The sequence below is a fragment of the Eurosta solidaginis genome, chromosome 5 (assembly GCF_040869045.1).
Source record: "Eurosta solidaginis isolate ZX-2024a chromosome 5, ASM4086904v1, whole genome shotgun sequence".
Taxonomy (NCBI): domain Eukaryota; kingdom Metazoa; phylum Arthropoda; class Insecta; order Diptera; family Tephritidae; genus Eurosta; species Eurosta solidaginis.
This window is the reverse complement of record NC_090323.1, coordinates 174,112,017-174,139,697: the sequence shown is the minus strand read 5'-3', so window position 1 is coordinate 174,139,697 and position 27,681 is coordinate 174,112,017. Positions and strand designations below refer to the sequence as shown.

General features: G+C 34.0%; 1 protein-coding gene across 18 annotated transcripts in view; it reads left to right on the top strand.

The window, feature by feature from the left end:
- Positions 1-27,289, top strand: part of Mbs (Myosin binding subunit) — a 277,656-nt gene extending 250,367 nt beyond the window's left edge. For 15 of the 18 annotated variants that reach the window (XM_067757376.1, XM_067757380.1, XM_067757383.1 and 12 more), the window contains 5 exons: positions 1,481-1,614; positions 5,413-5,503; positions 8,798-8,884; positions 11,802-12,974; positions 26,697-27,289. In XM_067757376.1, the coding sequence (XP_067613477.1) occupies positions 1,481-1,614; positions 5,413-5,503; positions 8,798-8,884; positions 11,802-11,921 (432 nt within the window). In that variant the 3' untranslated portion in view covers positions 11,922-12,974; positions 26,697-27,289. The remainder of the gene's footprint in view (positions 1-1,480; positions 1,615-5,412; positions 5,504-8,797; positions 8,885-11,801; positions 12,975-26,696) is intronic. The other 3 variants (XM_067757387.1, XM_067757378.1, XM_067757379.1) reach the window with 2 other exon arrangements.
- Positions 27,290-27,681: the final 392 nt, after the last annotated feature.

The following is a 27,681-nucleotide window of genomic DNA, read 5'->3' as shown; positions in this document are numbered from 1 at the left end:
CAGCTTAAATAATTATGGTAATACGAACACATCATCCTCAGGCGTGAGCACATCAGTGGCGTCAGCTATTAATAGTAGTACCGCAGCAGCGATGGCCGCTTTAGTTGTGGGTCGTAGTAATTCATTGCGTGAACAGGAGCGTAAATCTCGTAATCGTTCACGTTCACGTAGTGCAGCACAAAGATCGATGAGTGCATCGTCGGAAAAGAGTGAAGGTTATGAAGTACGTTTGGCTGTGTGATTAAGAAAATAGCAGTGGTGGGCATATGGCAGTATGGTCGGGGGCAAATTGTGTTTTTGATGTTTGTGACATGCTATATGGAGGTCTAGTGTTTGGTATTGGTATTGTATAGGGTCCCACCGAAACAAAGAAAAGGAAAGCAAGGTGAAGGAAATCAAACGAAAGGTTTGGTAAGCGTGTGCTATCGTCGTAGTAAAGACGAGTTATCGATCTGCTATAGAAGTGTTATAAATTTTCTATCGATGAAAAAGGTTATCGACGAGTTATCGGGTTGTTAATGAAAAGATATCTATTTATTATCTTAAAGTTAGCGGTTATTTACTGAAGTTATAGAATTGTTATCGGAGTGTTGCCAATTTGTTATTGGCGTCTTATCGCTTTGCTTTCGAAAACTTCCGATTTGCTATCAAAAATGTATGGATTTGCAGTCGCAAGTTATAGAAATGCTATCGACTTGTCATCGGAGTTGTAGCAATTTAGCATCGATTTGTCATCACTAATTTATCGCTGTGTTATCGATATATTATCGATTTGTTCGGGGGAAGTGAGTGCGGGGATGTGAGTGAGAGTTGGATTGGGAGTGAGAGCTGAAGTTGGAATGGGGTAAGAACGGGTATGAGATGTGGAGTGTGGGTGAGACTGAGAGTGATCGTGCGAGTGGGAGTGAGACAAATGGAACAAGATAGACAAGAATAATAATTAAAATAGAGGATAGAGAAGACTTAAATGGTATGCAGAGAGAAGGTATAGAGAGAAGCAAACAAATTTTCGGGCATGACAGTCTGCCGGGTATACTCGTTAGAACTAGAATCCATCTAGGAAATTGCTGTGTAACTACTTTTAGAGTACTTTTCGGCGTCATGTTTGGCAACATAATTTAATCCATTTCCTCTTTATGTAAAGATCGTTTTAATCCTTTGAATAGAGCCAGTAAAAGCAGAGTATTATTCATTTATAAACTGTGCGAATCATTTTAGTTTTTTTTTAGTGAAACTAAACCACTTTTCGTAGGTCTCTATTAAAAAAAAATTGTAAATACCCGCGCAAAAAAAAAAAACTTGATTTGCTCACGAGCATACCGTGCGCGCACCACTACTTGAAAAGCATAACATTTTTTCATATTGTCGTTGCTAGTATTAGTACTTATTTTTATATTACTTTTAATTTTTTTGATAAAAGCAAATGCTTATGAATATTTAAGATACATTTTCTAATCTTTGTTCAATAACCTTCTTTCAGAGTGGCAGTGAACAACGCGCCGCATCACGTTCACGTTTAAATAGCACCACTACCGGTAACTCTGCGACAGATGAGAATAAATCACGTGATAATGGCGAACCCATCGACTACAAGGCCTTATGGGAGGCTGTAAAGTAAGTATAGTAAAGATAATTTGCGTAAATGATTTAATGAACTAATGCATAGAAGGCAATAAGGAAAAGTGCGCAACAACAAAGGCATGGCTTTGGCTAAATTTGTTTGTCAAAAGTTCAACCCACGCAGGCGTGCGGGTGCGAATCCCACTCCCGAGTGAAAAAGCTTTGAAGAGATTTATTAGGTCCATTCTAATATTACGTTGTTTAAATTTTTAGCAAATTATGAAATATATAGAAACAATTGTTGTTTTTAAATCGATCTCAAGACCTTCGATACTGGGCTGAAGCTATACTCCTCGTATATAAAAGCACCGTCGAACATGATCTGCAACCTCTCTAGGCGTTCTTCTTCTGTGATAGTTCGTGAATAGGTGACGAAATACGACGTGTTTGAGGAGCTTTTGGAATCTATAAGCCCAGAGAAATTAGTAATCATGCATGCGATTTCCCCACTGTCTTTTAAATATTTAAATTTAGTTTGAAGTAGATTTCCTAATTCTAGAGCTGTGGTGCCACAACGTCACTGCAGCGCTAATGGTTTCACTTGGGGCTTGCCAAATCCACGAACAAATTGTACTTACGGGAGACCTAAACAGGATTTAGAGTGAACGAAGAGTGGTCGATTTGCCCTTTCCTCTGTCGGAGGTAAGGTGAAGTGAGCTTTAGCTCAAATGGGTTCGTAATTGGATCAAAAGGAAGTAATTAAGATTTACGGCGACGTTAGGATAGCTCAACGAATCAATACTCCTGCGTTGGCTAACCCATGTGTATGTGAATGGAAAAGGGAGAAGGATCTAACATCCCTTGGAATCTATAATTTTTGTCATGTCAGAACTGATCATCACGCCTTGTTAGATGGCCAAAATCATTTAAACGAGTGTAAGCCAAATAAATAAGTGGGTAGATCATATTTAGATGGACGGCAAATACAGCGTGCATTCGTAGCGTTCCCAAATGCTTCTGAGTGCAAATGTAGAAAGTCCCATGCACGTTAAGACAACATAGCCAGATTACATAGACATAGTCTCAGATTTGGCCACGTCGTTCAAGCACTAACTGTCGAAATTAGGTTTCATTCGTCCCGCTATTCATTTGATGCTAAAACTTTCACAGAGCAGCCACAGTACATGGTGTCACTGGTGTGGTTAGCAGAACTGCACACAGCCTTAATATTTAGATGAGGGACTTGCGCGTGTGCATTGCGCGGTATTTGAACAGAGGTTTTACCTCACTGGGACCCCATGCGAAATAGCAGTGGCTTTACCACAACAAGGGGCGCTGCTGCAATGAAGTGCTTCATAAAATACTTCCCTCCAAAGAGGCTCCGCTTTACATATAGATTATTAAAGAGGCAGACGTTACGACTCGCGTTGCCGTTAGAGGATATTGATGACAATTTGTGATCGGTCGCAACTATTAGGTGGGGCGAAGCACTGCTACAACAATAACAACAACAACTCGCGTTGCCACCAAGAGGATGAACAAAGTGACGAGACAACTGCTCACTTACTTACGTTGGCGCTAATAGATTGGTAGGCCTATCTATGGGTGATAACTATCGAAGCCTGCAGATCTGAAGAAAGATCAGAATGTTGCGGGACGAATCAAATAAACCGATACCACTCTTTAATTCAGCAGGTACAAAGGGGTTAAGCTGATAAAGTTGAGCAATATTAGCACCTTGGATTAGTCAAAGGGAGTTGCTCCAAACTCTCACCTGAACCACGCTTCCCAAGGCAGTCGGTTCTATGTACCGGAGCGAATCGGGATTTTTCCCTACCAAGGGCTGTAATTTCAGTGTAACCCAATTTAATTTGTTGCGTCTCTCCCCACCTGAACCACATGTGTACCGAAGTCGAAAGACACGCCAAACTGGCTGCATTGGTGCTTCGCATACATCTGTCCTCGAAATAAGCAAGGGAGCGGAGCATATGATGAGCCCAAAATCAAAATGAGACGTTAGTTACAATGCCCGAAATGTTCGAGAGGGACAAGCAAAATCAATGTTGTCGCTAGTCTTACATATCAACTTCGAACAAAGTAAAGTGGCGTCGAGCTAATTCTTCTTTACTATTGCGGAGGGATCGGTGCGACTCTTAAACACAAGCCTTGGATTTGAACGAAGTTTAAGAAGCACTATTCTCCTGAAAGGAGGATAAAGATATTGCTATGCCTTTTTGATGCGTATTTTAGTTGCATTTATTCAGCTCCCACCGTCACAGCTCTGTTAATATGTATCCTTTTAATATTGAAAGTTGAAAACAATATCCCATAAAAAATATAAAAATTTTCAAAATATAATTTCAAAACGCTTTTGCAGCATTTAGCAAAATATATCATGGACAACTAACACAGTTTATGTAAAATAACGTCGAAGTGAAATTACCCTGTTCCAAAGTAATTTCAAACCCTGGTTTAAATTTCTAAATCATAACCGCCTGATATGTATTTACTTGATAATATTCACCGTTTTAACTCATTGCCTGTTATTTATTGACCCATTGCTGCCAATTTGTTTTTAATAAAATTATTTACCTTAGGAATGCGTTATCCAAGCGAAAATGGTGAATGTGTTAGGCCTTAACCTATTAACTGTCACGCATTCCATTCATTACTGGTTATGTATTAACCCATTGGAGACCTAACATATCTTTATTTCCCTTTAGTGACCTACATACTTCACTTTTAAGTAAATGTTATAATAAGCACTTTTGAAGAGTTTTATTAGATGCGATGATATCAAAAAGTAACACAAAACAGTACAGCAGATATAAAAAATCTAGACATAAATTTGCGCCCCGCATCATCACTTCAAACCCTTCGAGAATTTTTTTTGTTTTGGTTTTTTTGCTTGCATTTCACCAGGTTTTTTATGTCAAATTATTTATTCCCGAAGCAGTAGAAACCCTTGAAGAAAATAGCCCAAGCTGCAATCGTCTTAACTTTTATATTGACAGTCAATCAGCAATTAAGGCAATAATCTCGCGTAGCACAACATCAAAATGCGTGTTAGAGTGTAAGCAGTCCCTGGAGAGAATTGGGACAGGGAGAAACATACATCTGTATTGGGTCCCAGGGCATATGGGAATAGATGGGAATGAAAAAGCGGTTGTCCTAGCTAAAAAGGGCACAGCCCTTGAAGCTTGCTCCGTAGACGTCCCAATTAGACTGGGAGAAATTGAGCGAAGGCGAGAGGTGCACATGATCCACCAAACAGGAAAGGCGTGGGTTCAAGCGCGGAGCTATAAAGTGTCGAAGATTATGTGCAGGTCTTACAACTAACAAAGTTGCTTCTATCATTAAAAAGAGAGGACTGTATACTCATGACGGGTATTCGGACTGGATACTACCTTCTGGCGTCACGTGCTTTTAAATTAGGCTTGGCCAGTGATAGCAGATGTAGGAAGTGCGGGCTGGAGGAGGAAACGATCGAGCACGTTCTGTGCTCTTGCCCTGCGCTTGCCAGGCTAAGACTCCAGCTATTAGGAGTGATACTGCTGTCAGATGTAGAAGAAGCAAGCGGCTTAAATCCTAGGAAGCTTCTAGTATTTGCCAAGAGGACGGAGTTATTTTATAACATAGGTCCTGGTTTTTGATAGTTTTTTTCAGTTTGGTCGTTAAAACAAACTTCTGGTAACACTACGGACTTATTCAGTCTATGTGAGGTCTTCATGGACCGGCCAGTTCAACCTAACATATCCCCTAAATAGTTTGCTAATGGCTTGTGGGTGTCTAGCTGGCTTCTTGGCGCCTATAAATAATTTTTGTAATTTTCTCTCCTTTCCTCTCTTCCAGATTGGAGAACGAAAAGCTAAAGCACCAGTTGAAGAAAAAGGATGAAGAAGTCGTGCAAACTAAAGCAACACTCGAAAGAATTACAAACGCAGTAAGTATAACAAGTTTTTAATGCAATACAAATACAACGAATTGTCTGCTGCAAATTTAAAATAATACAAAACAGTTTAAAAAAACAGAAAACAATAATACAAAAACAAAAACAAAACAACTAAAAAAAATATACTTAACGTGCATTGCTCGCAGCCAACACACAAATTTATTTATGTGTTTTAAGCATACAACAAAAACTGCTACTATTGCATACATATATTTTCTACAAATTTTTAGTTTTTTTTTTTTTTGGTTCGAAGCGCAAATTAATTTTGCGAAATATTTGTGTGTTATTTTACGCAGGTTTGTAAAAAGTAAAAAAAAAATAACATGAAAATGGATAAAGAAAACATTGTTTTTAGTAAAAAAAATAAAAATTATGAAAATGAAAAAATAAAATAAAATATAAAAAACAAGTGCCAAGCTTTTAAGAGAAAAAAGAAAAATATATAGCAAGTTGAAGATGTAAACATAAAAAAAATCGCTCGCGTTCTCTATCGCTCGTGCTATTACCACGTTTTTTTCTTTCACATTTTGCGCGCAACAAAACATGTAAAATAGTAAGAAAAATTATTAAGAATTTCATATTTATGAAAATTATTATATATAGAGGCACATTTGTTACACACAACTAGCACTTTAGGTCACTCCATATCAAATACGCCAATGTTTTAAATCGAAATTTTTAAATAGGCTGTGTTGCGGTCGGAATAGTTTTTTAATCATTAATAAAAAAATTTACTACCAAAAGAAAAAAGATTTAAAAAATAGTTTTTAAAAGTAATGCCAAGTTCGAAATTTTTTTTCAGCTCATATTTTTAGGGACCCATTTTAATAGTTATTTTCTTTTTTTGAATCGAAAAAGTACGGGTAAAAAATTGTGCTAGAGTAACCTTTGTGACTTAAAAAAATTAAAAATAAAACTAAAATCCGGAATTTTATTTTTGAAGTAAAAGTCCAGCCGTATAACTATAGAACGGCACATCCAAATGAAACGCATTTTTAAAAATAGATTCTTCTTAATGTCTAGATTTTAAACCTTAAAAAAATCGTTTCACTTGGATTAGCCATTCCATAGTTATAGGGCCAACCTTTAATTCTGTCCTCAAAAATAGTAGTTCTTATTTAATAAATTTTTAGGCACTTTCATTATAAAAAGAATAAAAGTTTGAGTCCCTGTATATTTTAAAAATATAACTGAAATTCAAATTTATTTTTAAGAGATTAGCTATTTTTTTTTTTACTTTGCTTCAATAAAAATAAAAATTATTTTTCTCAAACGTCACAATTTTTGTAAATTTCTCGTAATTTATCAATTTTGAAAAATAATATATTAAAAAAAAAAAAAATTTTATAATTATAAGAGATTTATTTAAAACTTTCGTGGTTTCAAAAATGATTGCTCAATCCTTAAAACTTTTCTAAATTATCGGGATAAAAATAAAACTTCAAATTATTTTAATGCAAAAATTGCATTTTTTTTTGAGTTTTGGAATATTGAAAAAAAAATAATTCTAAATATACGTATTTCGTTAACCAAAATAGTTTAACAAAAAAATCTGAAGTTTAGGAACTTGCAGGTTTGAAGAAAAGAAAAAATACAAAAAAATTTGATCGATGCATTCATATAGAGGAAAAAAAATGCCTTTCACTAAAAATTTTAGGTGTATTTTGTTTTAAAAGTTTTTAAATCATCATGTCGTTATTATATTTTCGGTATCCTAAATTTTCGTAAAGAATAAAATAGAAAAACAATTTTTAAAGTTAAAAAGCTTTAAAAAAAGTTGTAAGTTTAAAATCTTAAATAAAAAAATTTTTATATTATTTATGAAGTAGTTAAAAAAACTGTTTGAAACCGAGAAGAAGTTAAACAATTAAAATAAACAAAAAAATGTTAAATAATTTTAAAACTAAAAAAAAACATTGTTCAATGCTCAGAAAAAGAAAGAAGTCGAGGCTCAATTTATGTTAATTGTGCAAGTTTTTACTGTTACAACACTTTTTAAGCTGAGGAGCTATTTATTTACAATTTTCGATATATAGTTAACATTTTTTAGTTTCGTAATTTCGACAATAATAATTGATTTTCGAAAAAAAATTGTTTTTGATTGGACTTGACAAAGGTAGTTTTACAAAAAAAACAATTGCACTGTAATATCAAATGACTCCATTTTTGCAATTTTGAAACATCTGTTTAGAAAATATATTTACGAAATTGGGTCCTTTTTAAGCATTTGTTTAATCCTAGCTATTTTACGATTCCAAAAATATTATATTTTTACAACCTTGTTTTTATTTTTATTGCTCAACGTTGAAATATTTATAAGAATTTTTAAAATATTGAAAACTTTTGACTTCCGTAAAATTTTTTAACTTGAAATTTTATTCACGCAAGTGTAAAAAAATTTTAAGAATAAACGTGACCCGAATTACATTATTGCCATATTTAATAGAAATTAAATAATTCAGCTTTGATTTAAGAAATTTCGAGTTTGAAAACAAAAAATTAAAGAAAGAATCACATCTTTGGCAATAATAAGTCTGCAGAAATAAATTTCGCTGTGCAATATTTATTAAGTCGTTTTTTCACTTTTCTTCTTTGAATTCTGTAGATTTTGGTTGCCTTGTAAACTTCTTTGACCTCTTTTGTCATTTGTCAAATCTGTATTTCAAGTTTCTGAAAACAGGCGATTTTAAAACTTGGTCGAAATGTTTTATTTTCCTTAGACCCCCTTCCAAAGCTATTTGACTTTAGAGGTAATCTTGAAATGTTTCTAAATAGTATGAGTGGTTAACCCTCATACATAAGTAACCAAATCTGAGTAAAAGGGATAAATTGCCTGCAAGTGGGTCTTAAGATTAAAAACGTTTATTTTTGAATGAAAAACTTCTCATCAAAACGATGAAAAGCGTAAATTCCATTTATTGCCCGATTTGACATGGAATGACCCACAAACACTTCACAAAAAAATGTCACTTGCTTTTTACCTAACGCTCCCATGCCCTCGCATTTACAAACATACTCACACTCTGACCGCCGCTCTTTTCTTCACCACTAAACTCTAAATTGAGCTCTTAAATCTACTCTCTATCAAATAACACTTTTTTGCTATCTTTTAACATTTGTCAATTAAACAATTTTATTGTGCTATACATAATTTAACATTTTCCAAAATGCCCAAAAAAGAAAAAAACAATGGAACAAATTTAATTATTAATCTTAGGAATTTAAAACAAATAAGTGCAAAAAAAAATATCCACAACAAAATTTTTGCAAATTTAATTTTTGCAGACATCTAAAAATTCAATCTCAGAGCTTGAAAAACGCGAAAGGAGAGCAATGGAACGCAAACTTTCTGAAATGGAAGAAGAGCTAAAGGTAATTAATATCCAAGCACACAAATACACATGCAAAACATACACGTTTACCCCCCTGCTTTTGCCAGCATTATTATACGCGTGCACCCCCTACACACGCACCTAAACACCGCACACATACAAATACACACACATGAGCGCGTTTTCACGAAAGTGAAAATTTTCTTTGTTCTCGTTTGTTGTTTTTTGCTAACACACCATTCCCCCACTTATTTGATCTCTTTGATTTAACAATTCAGACGCACATGATTAAACTGCAATTAAACACTTTTTTTGTATATTTTTTTAATTTAATATCTAAGTTTAAGTTTTATTGCTGATACATTTTTTTAAGCTCAAACTTTGGTGAATTTACATGAATTTAAAAAAAAAAAGATTTTTAATGTACTGATTTTGTATGTTTTCTTTTTTTTTATCACTTTATATATTTTATCAAAGCTTTAGCGTAATTAAATTTTTTGTTTTTTGTTGCAAATATCAACATATTTTTTTGCTTAGCGGCGTTGTGCCAACTGCCCGGGGCGTGAACCAAGGATCTTCGGTGTGGTGGGCACGCTTACATAACACCACGGAAAATGCAAAATTTTACTCATGTGGGAAAATATAATATGGCTTTTCAAAATATGTATTGCCATATATTTGGTTAGGTTGAACTGACTGCTCCGTGACGACCTTTTTTTTTTTGAGGACCTCGCTATCATAACTTTGTTTGTCTATAGTGTGCCCAGAACTTTGCTCAACGACCAGAATCTAGGATGTATGTTATAAAATAGCTCCGTCCTCTTGACAAATACCAGAAGCTTTCTAGGACATGTGCCACTTGCTACTTCTAGATCTGATAGCTGTACCAATCTTAGTAGTTGGAGTCTTAGCCTTGCGAGCGTAGGGCATGAGCACAAACCCGTGCTCCTCTAATCCGCATTTCCTGATCCACTATCACTGACAAGATACAATTTAAAAGCATGAGATGCCAGAAGGGTGTGTTAAGTCAGAATACCCATCATGAATCTACAGTCCTTTCTTTTTATTGATAAGAGTAACCTTTGTAAGTCTAAGGTTGTAAGGTCTGCACATAATCGTCTAAGGTACAAGCTTCGAACGATGCGCCCTGTTTAGCCAGCCCATCCGCTTTTCATTTCCAAATGCTCGGGGACCCAATTGAGAGATTATTGCCCTAATTGCTGCTTGGCTGTCAATATAATAACTGACGCGGCTGCAGTTTGAACTATTTTCTTCCAGTCTTTCCACTGCTTTGGTTACGGCTACTACTTCCGCTTGAAAACCACTACAGTGATCTGGAAGCTTGTACGATCTGTTTATTCCACATCAGCGCAGAATACCGCATCCCCTTTTCCTTACCGTCTTCAAAACTGAATTGATGTCGTTGCATAATCTTAGCGCACAAAATTGCCAACGTAAACCGGTCATCTATAGTCCAAGAAGTCAATGGATAGCACCTATCGATAATTTTTGGATGTAGTTACAATTAAATCTAGAGTGATTAAAAGTAGTTATACATTGCATTTGAGATAGATATATAGATAGTCATATTTTTAAGTAGTATCCTAAATTTATTACTGGTTTTTTTCTTTTCTCAGATTTTTATTTTTTTTTTTGATTTTGTGAAATTTGTATGTGGTTTTCCTTTGAACATGTCATATACTACTTTTTTGTTTAAAGTGATTTAATAAAATAACAAGACCTCGTGAGAAGCTTTCATTCATTTTAAGTCACAAACAAAATTGTCATAACATAAAAATATTCACAAATGTTTGATTATAGCAATCGTCATAACTTACATATATAAATTCCTCTCATTACTCATACTTAGTAAGTATGTATGTAGTATGCATATGTCATAATTACATTTTCACCACCACCCCCCCCCCCCCCCCCCCCCCCCCCCTCTCGTCACTAGTGTGATTGCAGTTTAAAATTTGCAGCTTTCATACATTTTACTTAAAGAATCATCCAATATTCTTGTATATATCTTTTTTTCCCATGCCCTTTGTGTTTGCAAACGTGACTTGTTCTCTCCAAATGAGCATAGAATCTTAAAGAGCAGTTATTGCATGTTATTAGACTGTGATTAGAGAATTCGCAATGTTATAAGTACTCGATTTGTTATGAAATTAAATTTATTATTACTAAAATATCGCAGTAGATCACAGCTTCAAAGAAAACGCCATGTTTGTCTGGCTGTGGCGATATCTGCGTTTCGTCCACAATCTCGGCTACGGATTTTTTAAGTTACAAACCCAATCACAGCGACTGTAACAGCCTAAGATACAATGATACAAACTAATGATCCTGTGATTTGTGCTAAGGCTTAATAGCAAACTTACTGCTACCTCTAAAAGTAGGTAGCAACTTTCTGCGACATTTTGCAGTAGTTAAATATTCTACCGTGACGAGAACAGTGTTTGAATCTGTGATGGCGCTTACTGGTAAGCGTAATTGTGAACTGCGATTTAGTTTATATCTCTCTGCTATAACTGTTCAGTCACAATAACGGTGAAAAATCGCTGGGACTGAAAAGTCTATTCTAAATCACGTTGTTCCACAAAGATCGCGCGATCTGTCAGTTATACTCGTAACACGTAAAACATTGTGTTGATTCCTCTTAATGGTTCTATGCTTATTTGTTCACTCTCAATCTTAGTTTACGCTTTAATCAATTAGTCCCCTTCATCTCGAAACGTATTCATATCTCTTATGTGTTATTCCACTCACTCAATCAAGATTAGCTTGCATCATTATCATGAAAAAAATCACTCATTCATCAAATAAATGCATTTCTTGTTTTCATTGTTAAAAACGAAAACGTTAACTGCCATTGATATCTGATACTTCTTGTTCTTCTCTTTTTTTCTCCATACCTTTTGTTGTTGTTGCTTTTTTTATTTTGTCATTTATAGCTATTGCAGAAGCTAAAGACTGAGAATGATCGTTTGCGTGCGGAGAATCGTGCTCTCACGCGTGTCGTATCCAAGTTGACCACTTCAGCTCAGAGTCAACTGGCAAACAAATCAAAATAAATTTAAAAAATTGAAAATCAAAAAATTCGAAATTAAAAAAATCTAAAATTTAAATTGATCTATCACTATTAACTAAGGAATTTCGTAGTTGAAAATTTATTAAAGTAATAATTATACATATTACATATATTTAGTAAAATATAGTTATTATTGTTCATAAACGAAGTGTTTATAAAAATTAAAACTTTGAATATTCAACCTGCCAAAAGTGAATGCATTCAGTATTCGAGCCCTTAATGTAGTGGCCTGACTAATTGTGATTGGCAAAGAAAACGAAGTTGTTGTCTAACGGTACAAATGCTGCTAGATCTGAAGTTGAGTTTTCAACGGAAAACGGAAGAGGCTTACAAGAGAGATAGAAGTACCAGCTTACGAATTTTGACGCTTGTGAAAAGAATGGAAACGGAAAATCGATTGCATTTCTTGTTGAAGAAGACTGCAGTCTTTCCTAAACAACTACCGTTTATATAAGTATAGTCCTGACTAAAAACAAAAAATACAAATGAAAAATTATATTCTCGTATATGAAAATTATTTAGCAAATTATAATGTACATTTGTCAGCTGCAAGAAATAAATATCGACTTCAGCGTTTATGAAAAACTGTTCGAAAAACCAAAAGATTACGAAATACCTACTATATCATCATATATTATAACTATTATATACTCGTATGCATATCTCAAACTGCTCAAATATAGTATCAAATAAAAAATTAAAAAGTTAACGAATTTTATTTAATTTAGCGGAATATCAAACTGATAAATCAAAATAAATATATATTACATTATTAGAAAATCAAAACTAAAAAAAAAAAAACAATATTAAAAATAATTTATTACAACATAATTAGAAAAATTCAAAAAACAAAAACGTTAAAAAAATTAAAAACAAAACTATGAATCAATATGGCGCATATATCTCGAAAACTGTATTTGGATTTGGAATTTGAACCTTAACATCTTCGATATCGAACATCTATTACTACATCCTTACATTCTATGCTTGCTTCGAAGCATTGTTTTTTGAGAGAAGAATCTTCGAATCAATGTTGGTATGAAAAAAGTTGGTTTGAAATGTGTTTCTAGTTAGTAAATCTGGAATAACACAAAGAAAACAAGTAATGACGTGACTGTCTTCCGCCGTGCCGAAGACCTCATACCTTTCATGTATGGAGCTGAACAATGTGTTAGAATTTCATAAAATCTGAACAACCGATCAACATACGATATATACAATACATACTATCGATCTTTACGATTTTTCCAAACAACAATATATACCATATACGAAAGCATTTGGCGAAATTTGGAATTTCTAACTGATAAATTGAGAAGATATTACAAAAAAAACTGTTTTTCTGAAAGATCGGTTGTATGTCCCCCATACGTATGCTATAGCGGTCCGATCCGGTCAATTCCGATAAGTTTCTAATCCGACACCAAAATATACCCGATCACAAATTTTCATCAAGATATCAAACATTGAGGTACTAGTTTGCGTTCAAGCAGACAAACGGACATGGATAAATCAACTTAGATCGTTTCCCTGAACAATTCGGTATACTTATTGATAGGTCTATCTCTTCTCCTTTAAGAACTTACAGTATTGAGATTCGTGCCAAACGTAATATACCATTTCATTATCGTAAAATGTATAATACTAGATAATTTTCTAAATATACATATCGCATTTAAGTATTGCATGTATTGAGTTATTATCGGTATATAGTAGGGAATATTAGATTTTAAAATGGGACACCCACTGAAAAATGTCAAAAGATTAAAAAATGTTATTGAGCATGGACCTTCAACAAGATGTGGAGGGTTTTTGTTTCCAATTATCTCTTATTAATATGAGATACAGAAACGAAAAGTAGATAAGCAACTTTTCGGGAAGGCTGCTCGCGAAGAGTGTATAGTTGTGACGAAACCATATATATAATACTTCTATATCAATACCTTCCTAATGTGCAAAGTTTCTATGAATTATTATTTGCTGAAACTGTGCAAATCTATGTTCTGCGCATGCGCGGGCTTTGTTAGTGTTAGTGAATTGTAGTAGCGTGTGTAAAAAAAGTATTAAAGGGGTAACAACGGGTCACTATCCCCTTTACCCAACTTCTGCATACTAAAATAAAAGAAAAATAAAATATCAGTTTAGTCGATTAAACTATGAAAAGGGCAACAAATACAATACAAGGCTTGATGTATTTATTGTTTAAACATGGGCTGCAGCCATATAAAGTACATTATTTACATAAATAGTAAAAAAAAAAAGAAATGAAAAAAATTCAAATATACATGTATAAAAATATACTTATACATACATCCCAACAAGCATTTCTTTAAACGTTTTTAAAAATAATTTAAAGTGAATTAGCTTGAACAAATGATATATAAACGTTTTCAAAATTTTACTTATTTTGAGTTTTTTAATGAAGTAAATTTTTGATGAAGTAAACAAAATAGGAGTACTGGGCTGGCTGCTATTGGTGTTGAAATAATATCAATTTTGTAATTTTTTTTCTAACATACTCTTGTTGTTATACTGCTTGTTGAAATATACATATATTTAAGCCCATTTGTTACAAAAATTTAAAGACAGCCTTGAGATTTTGTGTCCTTCTCTCGTTGTATATCTGTACTGTAATGTTTGACAGGCTGCACAGTTCAGTAGTAGTGATATAGAAGTATTACATATATGGACGAAACCAACTGAGTGCTATATAAGCAGCGCAGTCTAGGAAGTAATGAATCAGTTTTGATTTTAAAACGTCAGTGAATTACGCGAATACTTTGGATGGTAAAGTTCTACTACCATCGTAGTGCTGCAAATAAAGAATGTTTCCCATACAGAACATTTAAGTTTATTTGTTCGACAGTGATTCGAACGATACCAGAAATCAAGGAATAATCGAGAATCTTGATTATTATTAACCTTTTCTTAAAACTTAATAAACATCCTCCCAATTGAGGTATCGAGAATTATAGCATGTTTTGTGTGTACAAATTTTGGATGAATAATTCTTTAGATTTTACTAAATGTGTAATTTTTGTGGGGAAACACAATAGCAGTGGTACACTAAATAAGGCAAAAGCAGAAAACATGATTCTTTTCACACACCTGCGCTGTTAGCCCATTTTAAAGTATTGAAAATACCCAAGGTAAGATTTCAGGCAAGGCAGCATTAGGACGCAATGCTTCGATGCATCTTTATACCTTTCATGGAAATGAAATGGAGAACAAATAGGGCCACCCATAAGTATACCCAAATGATCAGGATGACGAGCTGAGTTGATTTAGCCATGTCCGTCTGCCTGTTCGTTTGTCTGTCTGTTTGAATGCAAACTGGTCCCTCAATTTTTGAGATATGAAGAAATTTGCTGTCCAATTAATCATTTTTTGGAACCGACCAGATCGGGCCACTATAGAATATTGAAATCTCGCAAGTTGTTTAAACATAAGGCTCCATTCACGAAAGGTATGAGATCTTTGGTGCAGCCAAAGTCAGTCCCCTTCTTACTCTTTCTATTTTTAATTTCACCCATACCTAGTGTTGTTCCGATACCACCTTGTACTCCTTTAAAGTGATCGAGGAAAGTAAACGATACCAAAAAGTATGTATGGAGAATACCCGATACCTTATTGTATCTTATTCATTACAAAGCTCGTTATAATTTATTAAAATTTAAAAATCGATAAAATATATTTATAATAAAAACATTGGATTATCGTAAGTGTTACGTTCAAACAAAATCCATAAAGTCTATGGGAAATGGATTTGCAAAAAACATGTCCCAGTTCATTTACTTTACCTAGGGCACGGTTTGCAAAACATAAGCTTTGAAAAGGCGAAAAAAAAACTTAGGTCTCAGATTCTTAATCCTGAATGAATACACTTCCTTGGTTACTCCACTAAAATATGTACGGCCAATTTTCAGTGTACCACATAAACGGAACTATTACGCTAGATTTCCTACATTTATTCTAAACTTTATGGGAAGCTAGCCAAATGAACGAACTACTTCTGTTTTTGTATGCATGACGGTGTAGGACCTAGTTTACATATAACGAGATTATCTTAATTTTTGTACTTACCTTCAAATCGTTAATTAAATAACTATATTTCCCATATTATGGGCAAATTTTAAAGATGTCGACTTTTTCATGGAAAAGTGTTATCTCCAATTGGAAGCACGAACTAAAGGATAAATAAACAAATATAAAAAATAAATGTAAGGCGCAATAACCTCCGAAGAGATTTTAGGCCGAGCTTCTCTTCCAATTTGCGTCGCGCTCCTTCTTAAGTTTTCCTACAAATTGGCGGGACCGGACATACTTCTTTTATGCCGACTCCGAACGGTATCTGAAAATCAGACGAGTTTTCACTGAGAAGATTTTCATGACAGAAATACACTCGGAGTGCTTACCAAACACTGCCGAGGGCGGCCCCGCCTAGAAAAATTTTCCTCGAATTGAAAGAACTTGTTTCTAAAATTTTGATGTTGCTTTGCCCGAGGCATGAACCCAAGATCGTCAGTGTGGTAGGCAGAGCACGCTTCCATCACACCACGGCAGCCGAACTAAAAGAGAACCGTGAAAATTTTACAGCTAATTATCTAGTTCGTAGATATGGATGATATGTAAACTCGTAGATTATCTATTGAGGTTTGTTTTGTAGATTACAGCATGTGTAAACGTGGTCTAAATTACTAAAATGGGAATCGAGGTTTCCGACGTTTTTTTTTTATGCCAGCTAATTTAACAGAAGGTAATATTTTCAAAATCGAAACTTTTGGCTACTCAAAATTGTCGAGTGTTGCAAATCCTATAATAAAATTTGAGGGGAATTGTGAGACAAAAATACAGGTGGCATTACATGACATGAGTAATCGATACCTCAATATTATGTTCATGTACCAGATACCCAGGGAAGTGCTTGTACGAGGTAATCAACTACGAAAAATAATCGGAACTTGACCAAGGTAACCATATCGGAACAACACTACCTATACCACAGGTTATATAATACTAAACGAAATATTAAGTAAATATACCTCTAATAATTAATTAGTGATTATTGCTAATTACTCGTTGAATAGTTTGTTGTTCACTATAGCTAGGTGATAAGGATTACGATTACAGTAATGGTATTTTCAACTGTTTTTAATTATGATTGCACAACTAATCGTGATAACGTTTAAGACCATGGTAATGTTAGACACGATGCCGAACACAATATTATGATTACAGGATAATTACTACAGTCAACGAAATAAAAAAAAATGAGGTGTCATACCTTTTCCCCATATATAATCCTTATCGCCTAGCGCTTTTATCTGTTTTTTTTTTTTTTTTTGAAAAATCCCCTAAAGTGCTGTATATATAAGTTAAATAATAATTTGTAAACAATAAATAAATACTAATTTTATATCAAAAAAAAACATTCTTTGTTTTGTTTATATTTTGTATGCGTAATAATTTCCTTTTGGATTGAAAATTAATGTTGGTAATTGGTAAATTTTGCACTTTTTGTTTGAGACGTTTTGTTTTTTTTTTCAATTTTGCCCGAAATTCTATTGTCTATCGACTAAAAAAAATCTTCTTTAACATTTATGGTTTAAAATATTTACGTTTTAAAAGCAAACTATTAACACGGTTTAATACAAACATAAACGATTTCGTATACATAAGTAAATCTCAAACAGTCTTACAACTATTGTTTGGGTAATACAATCGATATTTTTAAGGGAAATTAAGTTCAAGGAATTTGTCAATAAAAAACAAGAAAATGAAGTTATAGGAAAAATTTTACTATCGAACTTCACAATAGTTTCCCTCTAAATTTATACAACGATTACAAGGATTCTCCCATGATTGGAAGGACCTTTCGTGATCCTCCGAAGTTAGCCCGCTTAGCACCACAGTTACAGTTTATTGTACCTCCTGTACCCCGCGATGATGAGTTCCCTTGAGGTGCGGCTTCGTCGTGGGGAATAGAAAAAGTTGCAGGGAGCAATATCGGGGTGGTCGAGGCAACATTCGGATGCCCTTTTTTTGGCAAAAACTCTTGCACAAAAAAAAGGAATGTACCGGTGCATTGTCGTGATGCAAGATCCAGCCATTCTTGGTGAGTTCGGATCGCACAAGAAAATCAACAAAACGCCAACATAGAATTTTCCAGTCATTGTCTGGCCAACGGGAATGTATCCACGATGAATGATGGCGTGGATATCGAAAAAAAAATTTAAATTGCCTTCAGACGTGACATTGGCATCCTCTTGTTGTTGTTGTTGTAGCGATAAGGACACTCCCCGAAGGCCTTGGGGATGCAGATCCGAAGCACCATAAATGTACTAGCCCGACCATCTCGGGAACGATTTGGTATGACAACATGAAACCTTCTAGGCCATACCGCCCGCCCACCTCTTAGATCCATCAGGAGTTCGGCGTCGCCAGAGCCCCGGCTGTTAATGAAACAGGATTTGCCATGGGTAGATGAGGTTGAAAATTGAGTTGGGGAAGCTATATATTGCGCTGGCAACCCCTTGGGAGGGTTGCGCTACGCAACCCTTTGAATCAATTTGGTATTTTATTCGCCTCTTACGACAGGCATACCTACCGCGGGTATATTCTAAGCCCCCTAACCCGCTGGTGTTTTGGAATCCTCGCTTTCGTTGGTCCAACGCGTTGCTTGAAATGAACATCACACATTCTCACTACGCTCCAAAGAAGTTACTTGCAAAAAATTCGCATAAAACACAAAGGAAAGGTGCTATCTGTCTCCTTTTTGAGCTAAAGGGAAGATCCCCCCTCTTAGACAGATGATGACGAATTAAAAAGTGTTGCCATATTTAAATTATTACTAAGATCACGGAATTTTATTGCCACCCCTTGTAACATACATATGTCCTGAGCGACGATCTCTCTCCCTAACTAAGCTAATTGGTTTATAAAGTGCATTACTGAAATTCCACTCCTTTCTTCGTTAATTTGTACATCCCTACGTCGATTCTGATGACATCAACCCCGGTAATTTTGACACTACGTTCAGTGTCAAAACGCTCTTTCCACACTTCGGTCAGTGTCAAACGGCACTGTGTTAGAAAGAGAAGCAAACAAACATATTGCATGCTTAGATGAATAGGGAGCTAAATAAAGAATCAGAAGTTTCGAAGTTATGAACTCAATAGTTAACGAAGTGCATACTTACTTACCTACTTACTTGCGAATGGCGCTAGCTTTTATTTTTATGTGGAAGAAAGTCTAAAACAACCTTCGGAAAAAAATTGTCAAAAATCAATGCTGATTTTGGGAGACTTATAATTGAACTTTATTATACTATTGGCTTGGGCTACAAAACTGCATACTCAAGAAAACTCAGGACATCTATCTTCTATCTATATATATAAAAAGAAGTGTACATTTTGAGAGTCACTCCATAACTCGAGAACGGATAGAAAGATTGCCATGAAATTTTTAGGAAAGATACATGAAGGAGAGATGATGGTTAGTTGATTTTGAAATCCCAAATCGGTTTAGCCATTCCTGAGTTATAATTTTTTTTAGAAAAAATTCAAAATTTGAAAATTTGGTATATAAATTTGCCTATATTAGTATTTACGATCCTTTTTTCCGGGAAGTTAACCAGAGACGGACTGGGACTGGGATTAGAACTAGGACCGGGACTGAGACTCGGAGTGGGACTGGGACTGGGACTGGAACAAAATACATACCACCCTCTGGGACAGGCAATAAGGGATGAAGAAGAATGAGAAGAAGGTGAGAGAAGAGAAAAGAGAGAAGTAGAAGAATACTGAGAAAGAAATAGAATGAGACGAATATGGAGATAGATGAAGCGAAAAAGACGGAAGGAGGAGTGAATAAAAGGATCAGGAAAAAGTGAAGAGGGGTGGGGGAGGGCAGAGTTAGACGGAAAAAGGTTATTAAAAAATGCAGATAGGCCAAATTTAGGGCAGAACAACGTCTGCCAGGTCTGCTAGTTCTAAATAAAAAGTTCTCGCTAAATTTTATCGAATTTTTTGGGAAATGCTTTTGAGTCTTGTTTAGATAGTTTCAGTAACAAAATTTATGGAAGTTTTTGCTTAAATTATCGAAAAAAAAAAAAAATAATTTATTTGGGCTAATTTGATAAAAATTGCCGCTGCTGATTTCGTGTTCGCAACTGTATATTTTGTGCCTTACGGCAAATTTGCTTCGAAAAACCCCCTCTGCAGTTACGGACCCAATTTAAAAATTTTCCGTGACCATTTAATTCCAATAACCAGAATTCTAGTAGAAAGAACCCACAGAAAATCTGCCGCCGCGTGAAAGTCTGGATGAATTCGGGTTATTCCGATGCTTAGACCTGATGGTCATTTGTAACCTCAAAAGCGCAGCGTTTTGGAATCGGTAATATTTTTTAATTTTAAACTTTTATTTGGTTTATATCTATTATCTTATCTTACTGAGGGATCTAGGATCGACGAAATCACGCAAAACACGTATAGTACCAACTGATCCGATCTCAGAAATTTGAATTCGATACATTTATAACTGAAGCTAAATGACTTTAAAACTCACTAAATCGGTCATGGAAGTTCCAATCAATCGTCGCTATGTACTAAGGTTGCTTTGTTACTGTAGTGGCAATTCGGAAAGATTTTGGCCGAATATGAAGCATGTTCTATTACTAGCTAGCTCAGATATTACCCGAGGTATCTTATCTTCTCTACGGGGGAACCTTACCTATAAAATTTAAGCACCCCGCTGGTTGACTGTGTCGGCTGCGACAGCTAAGGAGGTTTGAAATTGCACTAATATTTCATAAACTATTCTCTAAAAAAAAGAAACCTTGATCTTGACATTGACTTTTCTTATCGATTAAAGGTAAAGCTGCTCTCCTCTCTTATCTTAGCTTTACTTGTATGTATGCTTGTTTGTAACTCTTGGGCTAGGCGCGCAAAGGAGAGTTAGACCCATCTAGCGGCAATTATTGAAGACTCGCGGCAGTGGTTAAAAAACTCGCTACAAAACGAGTTGTGCTTAATAGCGGAGACACGAACCTCTGTGCTACGGTGCTATCAACATCAAATATCTAAATGGATTGTAGATACTAAAACGGCACCATATTTGCGTTTTTTAACAATATTTTATTCAATACGAAATCCCAATTCCATATCTTTTTTATTTATTTTGCTTCAATAGATCTCACTTCACTACAGCGCCAATTTCGAATTAGATACCATGAATTTTTAAGCCTCATTAGCTTTAAAAAAATAATTTTCGTCAAACGATAATCCCCAAAACATCTCATTTTTGCTCATAACACCAACAAATTTAAATATATATATATAGTACATATGTATTTATATATAGCACATATGTATTTACTCTCACTACATCGCCTGATTACTATCCAGCACTCATACGCCCTGAAGGCTCACACAAGTCGTACCGTTGCTTTATATTTATTTACAGCAGCGTACAGAATTATTAAAAAATTTCATTAAATCAATGTGTTTCCGTTATTTTAAGAAAAAACGTCTATGAATTGTGTAACCGAAACTATTCGAAATAATATAGAAAACGTTTTCGAAAAAGTTCAACAATTTTTATTTCAACTCTTTGAATTTTTTTCTTACTTATTTAATTAATTAGCGCTTAATGGTTTAAACTGTTATGGCCTGCCATCAAGGAGTCGTTCCTTTTCTCGGTTAACTGGCACTAGAGCTGGATTCGATTCGATTTTTTGGAGATTCGATTTTTCGATTCGATTATCAAAAACAAAATCGATTAAATCGAGCTGAAAATAGTTGGTTGATGCACAATTGTTTACCAAGGTTGTACCGTTGGCTCTTTAGCAACATCAAGAAGTACCACAGGGTTATTTATTTGTTCCTCCCGTCGAAGTGAGATTGATAGTGATTTCGATACCTTAATAGCATGCTTTCTGTGTTTTTTCTAGATATTCCAATTTTGTGCGCAGACATTTCTTCATTTAGTTCTGCCTTCTCTGCAATGTTAGCTTAGAAATCACAAGGAGAACAACTTTTGGCTATAACCCTCTATTAATCTCTCATCATAGCTGCGGTATCGAGAGTCGAAGGCATTGCCCTTTTCAAGAGAAAAGTCATGCCGATGAATAATGGTCATCTCCGTCGAACCAGCCGATAGGTATTGTTATGGGAATTCATGAAAAAGTTTCGGCACAGCCAGTGTTCCTATCGGCATCCGGCAGACGAAGCGGAAGACCTCTGCCAAGAAAACTTGATCTCCATTGGTGTCAGTTATGTTGAAGCCGGGATAGCTAGGCTGACTTGCGTAACTGCAATGCCAAAATCTCCTAGGCGGCTAAGCGCCAATTTTTGGTGATGATAAAATTTCTTCATAATTCTCCTTTTGCTCAGAGCCACCATCATAATGGCGTATAGTCATAGTTCATGGTTTTTAAAAAAGTCCAGCTTTGGTCTGCGTATACGCGCCAATAAAGCTAAATTTATAAAAAAATTACAACGAATATATTTTCTGCACGTTTTTATCAATAAATATGGCATAGGTCCAGTTGCTGAAAGATGATCAAAACTTCGAAGGCTAAAAAAATCGAACGATTCTAAAAAGAAAATCGATTATTCATTTCTTAAAAGCAGATCGATTGAATCGATTAAAAATCGAATCGAAATCCAGCTCTAACTGGCACCAATTGGTCACACCAAGGGAGTTTAAATCGTTTTTCAACTATTCCTTCCTGCAAAGTGAGAGCAGGGCGGCTTCCTCTGCTGCCATAGACGGATTTCGATAAAAATACTTTCTTTGCCGGAACATCATCCTTCATTCGCGTAACAAGGCCTAGAATGCGTAGCCGTTGCGTCTTAATTTGCTGGATTATGTTGATGTGTGCGAAAGCTCATTTAGTCCATCATTAAATCTTCTTCGGTATGCGCCGTCGCTAACGCCTAAAGGTTCGTAAATCTTTCGAATAACTTTTTTCTAGAACACTCCCAGAGCTGCCTCATGTAATGTTGTGTGGTCCATGTTTGTAGACAAATCAATTTAAGTATAAGTTTGAGGTCTCACAAAATTCGTACTCATTTTTGTATAAATTTTTTTTTCGTATGGTGTTTCAGATTTTTTTCGACTTAAAAAAAATTGTTCACACTTTGTATGGAGAAAAATCTAAAACTCCCTACGAAAAAAAAAATTGGAAAAATCAATGTGAGTTTGATTTGTACTTTGTTAACTATAAAGGCGGTGACACAATAACATTTTTCATATAGATCCGTTTAACACAAGCTTATGCACTCGAATAACATCGCCAAAATCAACCAAGATGTGCGTTTGTAAATATGAAGGAACTTCAGACTTGGCAATTGAAGTTTATTAGGCCTTGTCCATTCACATACAAAATTTGGCGAAGCATTGTTGTAAACATTCTCCCTATACAACAAAAATACTTGCTAACATATTTTGTGTCGTATTCGATTGTTATATTGCAGTTTTTAATTGTGAAAAATGTTAGAAAATTTACCAACCAGTGGAAAAAATAATTTCACTTGCAAAGTATGCCAACACCCTTAGCCAAAGCAAATGTCAAATTCTTCTTCTTATGATCTGCTTGGAACAAAATTGGGGAGTTGGCTACTTTTCAATCAGATGGTGCTATTGTCACTCATTCTACCATTCTCCACAAAAATACATGCAATCTACTCATAATGCATAAGCATGTGTTAAACTCATCTATATGAAAAACTGCTTATGTGTCGGAGCTGTAATTGGTTGTTGTGCAATACAAAACTGCAAACTCCAAAAAAAAAAAAAAATATCAGAGAAATCCAAATAAAAAGTTCTCAAAAATAAGGATTTTTCCGGTTTTTTTCGAAAACGTTTTTGACACTGGCTTGCATAGTTTCGCATTCATTGACGTTTTCTCTTAAAATATAATACATGTAAAATAAAAAAACAAGAAATACAGTGACGGAAGCTGATAAAAATTGCCACTGTTATTATTTTGTTCGCTGCTTTATACAGTGTTTTTCATTGAAATAACAAACTTATTTTTAAGTCTTTTGTTCATGTTCAATCAAATGATAATGCTTTCTCAATCCAATGTCAGACTAGGTAGCAAATCTGTTAGTAACCCTTCTTCAAGTGAAACCCTTCCTCAAAACTATTTTTGAATATATTGGAAAATTTGAAAAATTAAAATGTCTACATTAAAATTTTTAAAATTATATTTAGAATTTTATGAAACTTAAAAAAAAAGTTAATAATTTAACACATTTTCTTTAGGGTAAAATCTAAAATACTAACCGATGTCAAAATCAATGAGTATATTCGGTGTTTCAAATGTGTACTAATTGAATTAGACTAAAAAAGCACATATCAAAAAAAGGGTTCTTTAAATTCTAAATAAAAGCTTGGAAATCAGCATGAACATTTTTAAAAAATCTTCTATCAAACTTTTTCGAAAACGTTTTCAAAAAATTTTTTTTGGGTAGGAACTACCTTCAATATTAAATTAATTCTAATTTTAAATGAGTATTTGGTTTACATAGTTTTTGTTACACATTTGACTAAACTTTTATTTTAGTAAACCCAAATAAAAAAGAAGAAAAAAAGCTGAAGAAAATTAAAATATTATTTTTGCTGATATTTTTTAATCGCAGATATATTTAAAAAAATTTATTTAATTGCTGGAAATTTGCATAATATATTCAATGAGAAAGCACCATGTTTTAATTGAAAATTAGCAAAAAAAAATTAATATACTCTATGAGCTCTGCTCAGCTAAAACAAGACGTGTGTACAGTATAAAAATCATAGCGTGCTATTTAGGTGAGCATCACTGTATGGCAACCAATAGCACATGCGTGGTATACGCATTTGAGGCTGATAAGCACTTTGTTTTACTTTCCAATTTTCTTTTCTTTTAATTTTTCAAAATTAGTTTTTTTTCGTTTTTGCATGTAGTTTGTTCATCGTTTATTTGCATGCTGTTAAATTTTCTTGAAATTCTACTTGGCACAATTCACAAGTTTTATATTTCAAGTATATTTTTTTTTATTTCTAAAATTTGTTTTTTCTAGAAAAATTGCTTTTCAGGATCTTATATGAAACTATTTAAATATAAGAGCGGGAGTTTTTTTTTTTAAGTTTCCAAGGATGTAGCAGCAAAAGTTCCAAAAAAAATCTATAATATACTAGAGTACCCGCAGACTTTGTTCTGTCAAAAAAATGGTTTGCGTACATTTCAAAAATGAGCCTTACCTCCCTTCTTAACCTTCTCTCATTCTCTTATACTTTTGTCTTCCATTTTTTCCTACTCTTATCCATCCCTTATTCCATCTCCTATATCATAATCCCATTCGTATTCCCCCACTCATTACTACTCCCACTAACACTTCCGTCCCAGTACCACACCCGCTGCTATGCTTGATGCCTGTCTCCCCACCGTATCTCCCACCTTTCATTTTCCCGATTTTTCTTTATTCTACAGCTAATTAGTTCCTCTCTTCCGATCTCCTTGCATTTTCTCCATTTGTACCTTCATTTCCTACTGCCCCTTTTCTACCTCTCCCCTGCCTTCTCTGTTTTTCTTCCTCTCACCCTTCTCTTTCTCTCCGTCTTTAATTCCCACTCTTATCTCTTATTTTCCTTTTTCTCTTTTCCAGCCTATGGCTTTTGTATAACCATTTCTTTCTCTTCTTAACTACCATCGCTCGTTTAAGAGCTCATTAACACTTCCCCTGTGCCAAATTTCAAGCAAACCGTGCCATAAACTAGATTTTTTTGGAAGAGGTCGCCCCTGGTTTACTTCCCGAAAAGAGTAGAAAGAAAACGGATGAAATTGTAAGGTATGGGTCTCCAAAAATTGGAAGAAATGGCTCTCTTGCATATGCAGTAAAGCCACAGTTGTGCTATAGAATGCAGACTCCTGGTTTAAAGCATCCTCAAATCGCCTTAAACATACAAACTTTCATCAAAATCGGTCCAGTCGTTTAAGAGTAGTTCAGTCACAAACACACGTACAGAAAAAATATACATAAAAAATATTTTCGGAATATTTTCCTTGTTTTACATACCATGAATTACAAAAATGCTCATTTCTTCTGTGAAAAATAGCAGCAGCCACGTAATTTTGTCCTTTTCCTTTATCTTCCCTGCAAGACACGAAAGTCAGATGCAGCAATGCATTAAAGAAAATTTGTTGAAATTAAAATATTTGATTTGAAAATGCACTTAATTCGAATAAAAAAAAATTTATAAAAGTCACTTTTATACCTGGTATTTAACCGACTGTGTTCTTACAGGGTCGCTGCTCACGCACATATATTTCTTGGCAAAACCAGGGCTCCCCTGTGCACGTTTTTTGAAAATACTTTTAGTTAAAAGGTAGCAGAAAGCGTGTGAGTTTTCTTGAGATGCGGATACTACTTGACCAACACAGTTGTTTTGTATGGAGTTTTTAATTTCTTGCCATGAGCATACCGCACTTTACGTAACCTCATTTATCATTATAGAAAATTTGAAAAGCTTTTATTGCTAATTAATAATCACAAAAAAATAAATCACTAAATAATTCAATGCTCGCTGTTCGTTTGCTCGCAATGCCGTTATTTATTGTATTGTGAAGTTTGAAATTTATATAGACGTTTTGTTACCGTTGTCAAATTTTTTTTTAAACGCATTTGAATATAAATGTTGAAACTTTTATTTACAAAACATTTTTTAACTAAATTCCATTTTTTCTTTCTTCTCTTCATCTTTTGTTCAGCAACTGGAAGTTTTTAAAACGGAGAACCAGCGCCTTAAAGAGGAAAATGGAGCGCTAATTAGAGTAATTAGTAAATTAAGTAAATGAAATTAATTTTAAATTAAATTTACAGAGTTGTAATGCAAATTCAATGTTTATTGAGAAAAAAAAACTAAATAACAAAACAATGTTAAAAAAAATATCCTAAAAAATTATTTGCAGTTAAACGAAAATTATTTTTTAATATGAAAAAAAGCGAAAATTATAAAAATTTGTTGCAGAATCCAAATGCAAAACTTTAGCTCGTGACTGTAGAAAAATATTGTTTTTTGAAGTGTTTGAGTAACATTTCGACTGCAATTTATACATACATACATAACTATGGTTTTGTAAAGGAAAAAAAAAAACAAACAGATTGATAAAACAAAAAAAGCAAATACTAAAATATTTTTATTATACTTTATGACTGTTTTAAGTTTTATTATTATTAGCATAGTGTCATCCACTTCGTTACATTATTATCTATTATTATTATAACTATTATACTATATACATACAAACATACGTACATACATATAATAAAAACATACAAATAAACAAACAGACCAACGGTGTTATTTTGCGGTTTTTGAGAAATTTATTTAAAATAGCGATTACGTGGTAATACACACCACAAATACAACTGCGAGTAAAAATATAGCAGCAAATTTTATTTACAACTTTTTTTTTAGTTATTTTCTTCCATTTACATTATTTAAAAAAGCAAAACTATGGAGAATCGTACAACAAACTACATAAACCAATTTCCATGTTTTCGAAAAAAATTAAAGAATTATAAAATTTGTTTTGTGTATGGTTTTAGATTTTCTTTCATAAAAAGTGGGAAAATCATTATCTTTTATATGGATGAATATCTAAAACATCCTTGGGATATAATCTTCAAAAAAGTTAGACTCCAAATTTGAACTTTGCCAGACTAAAACAAATTGGACGACAATTGAAGCAA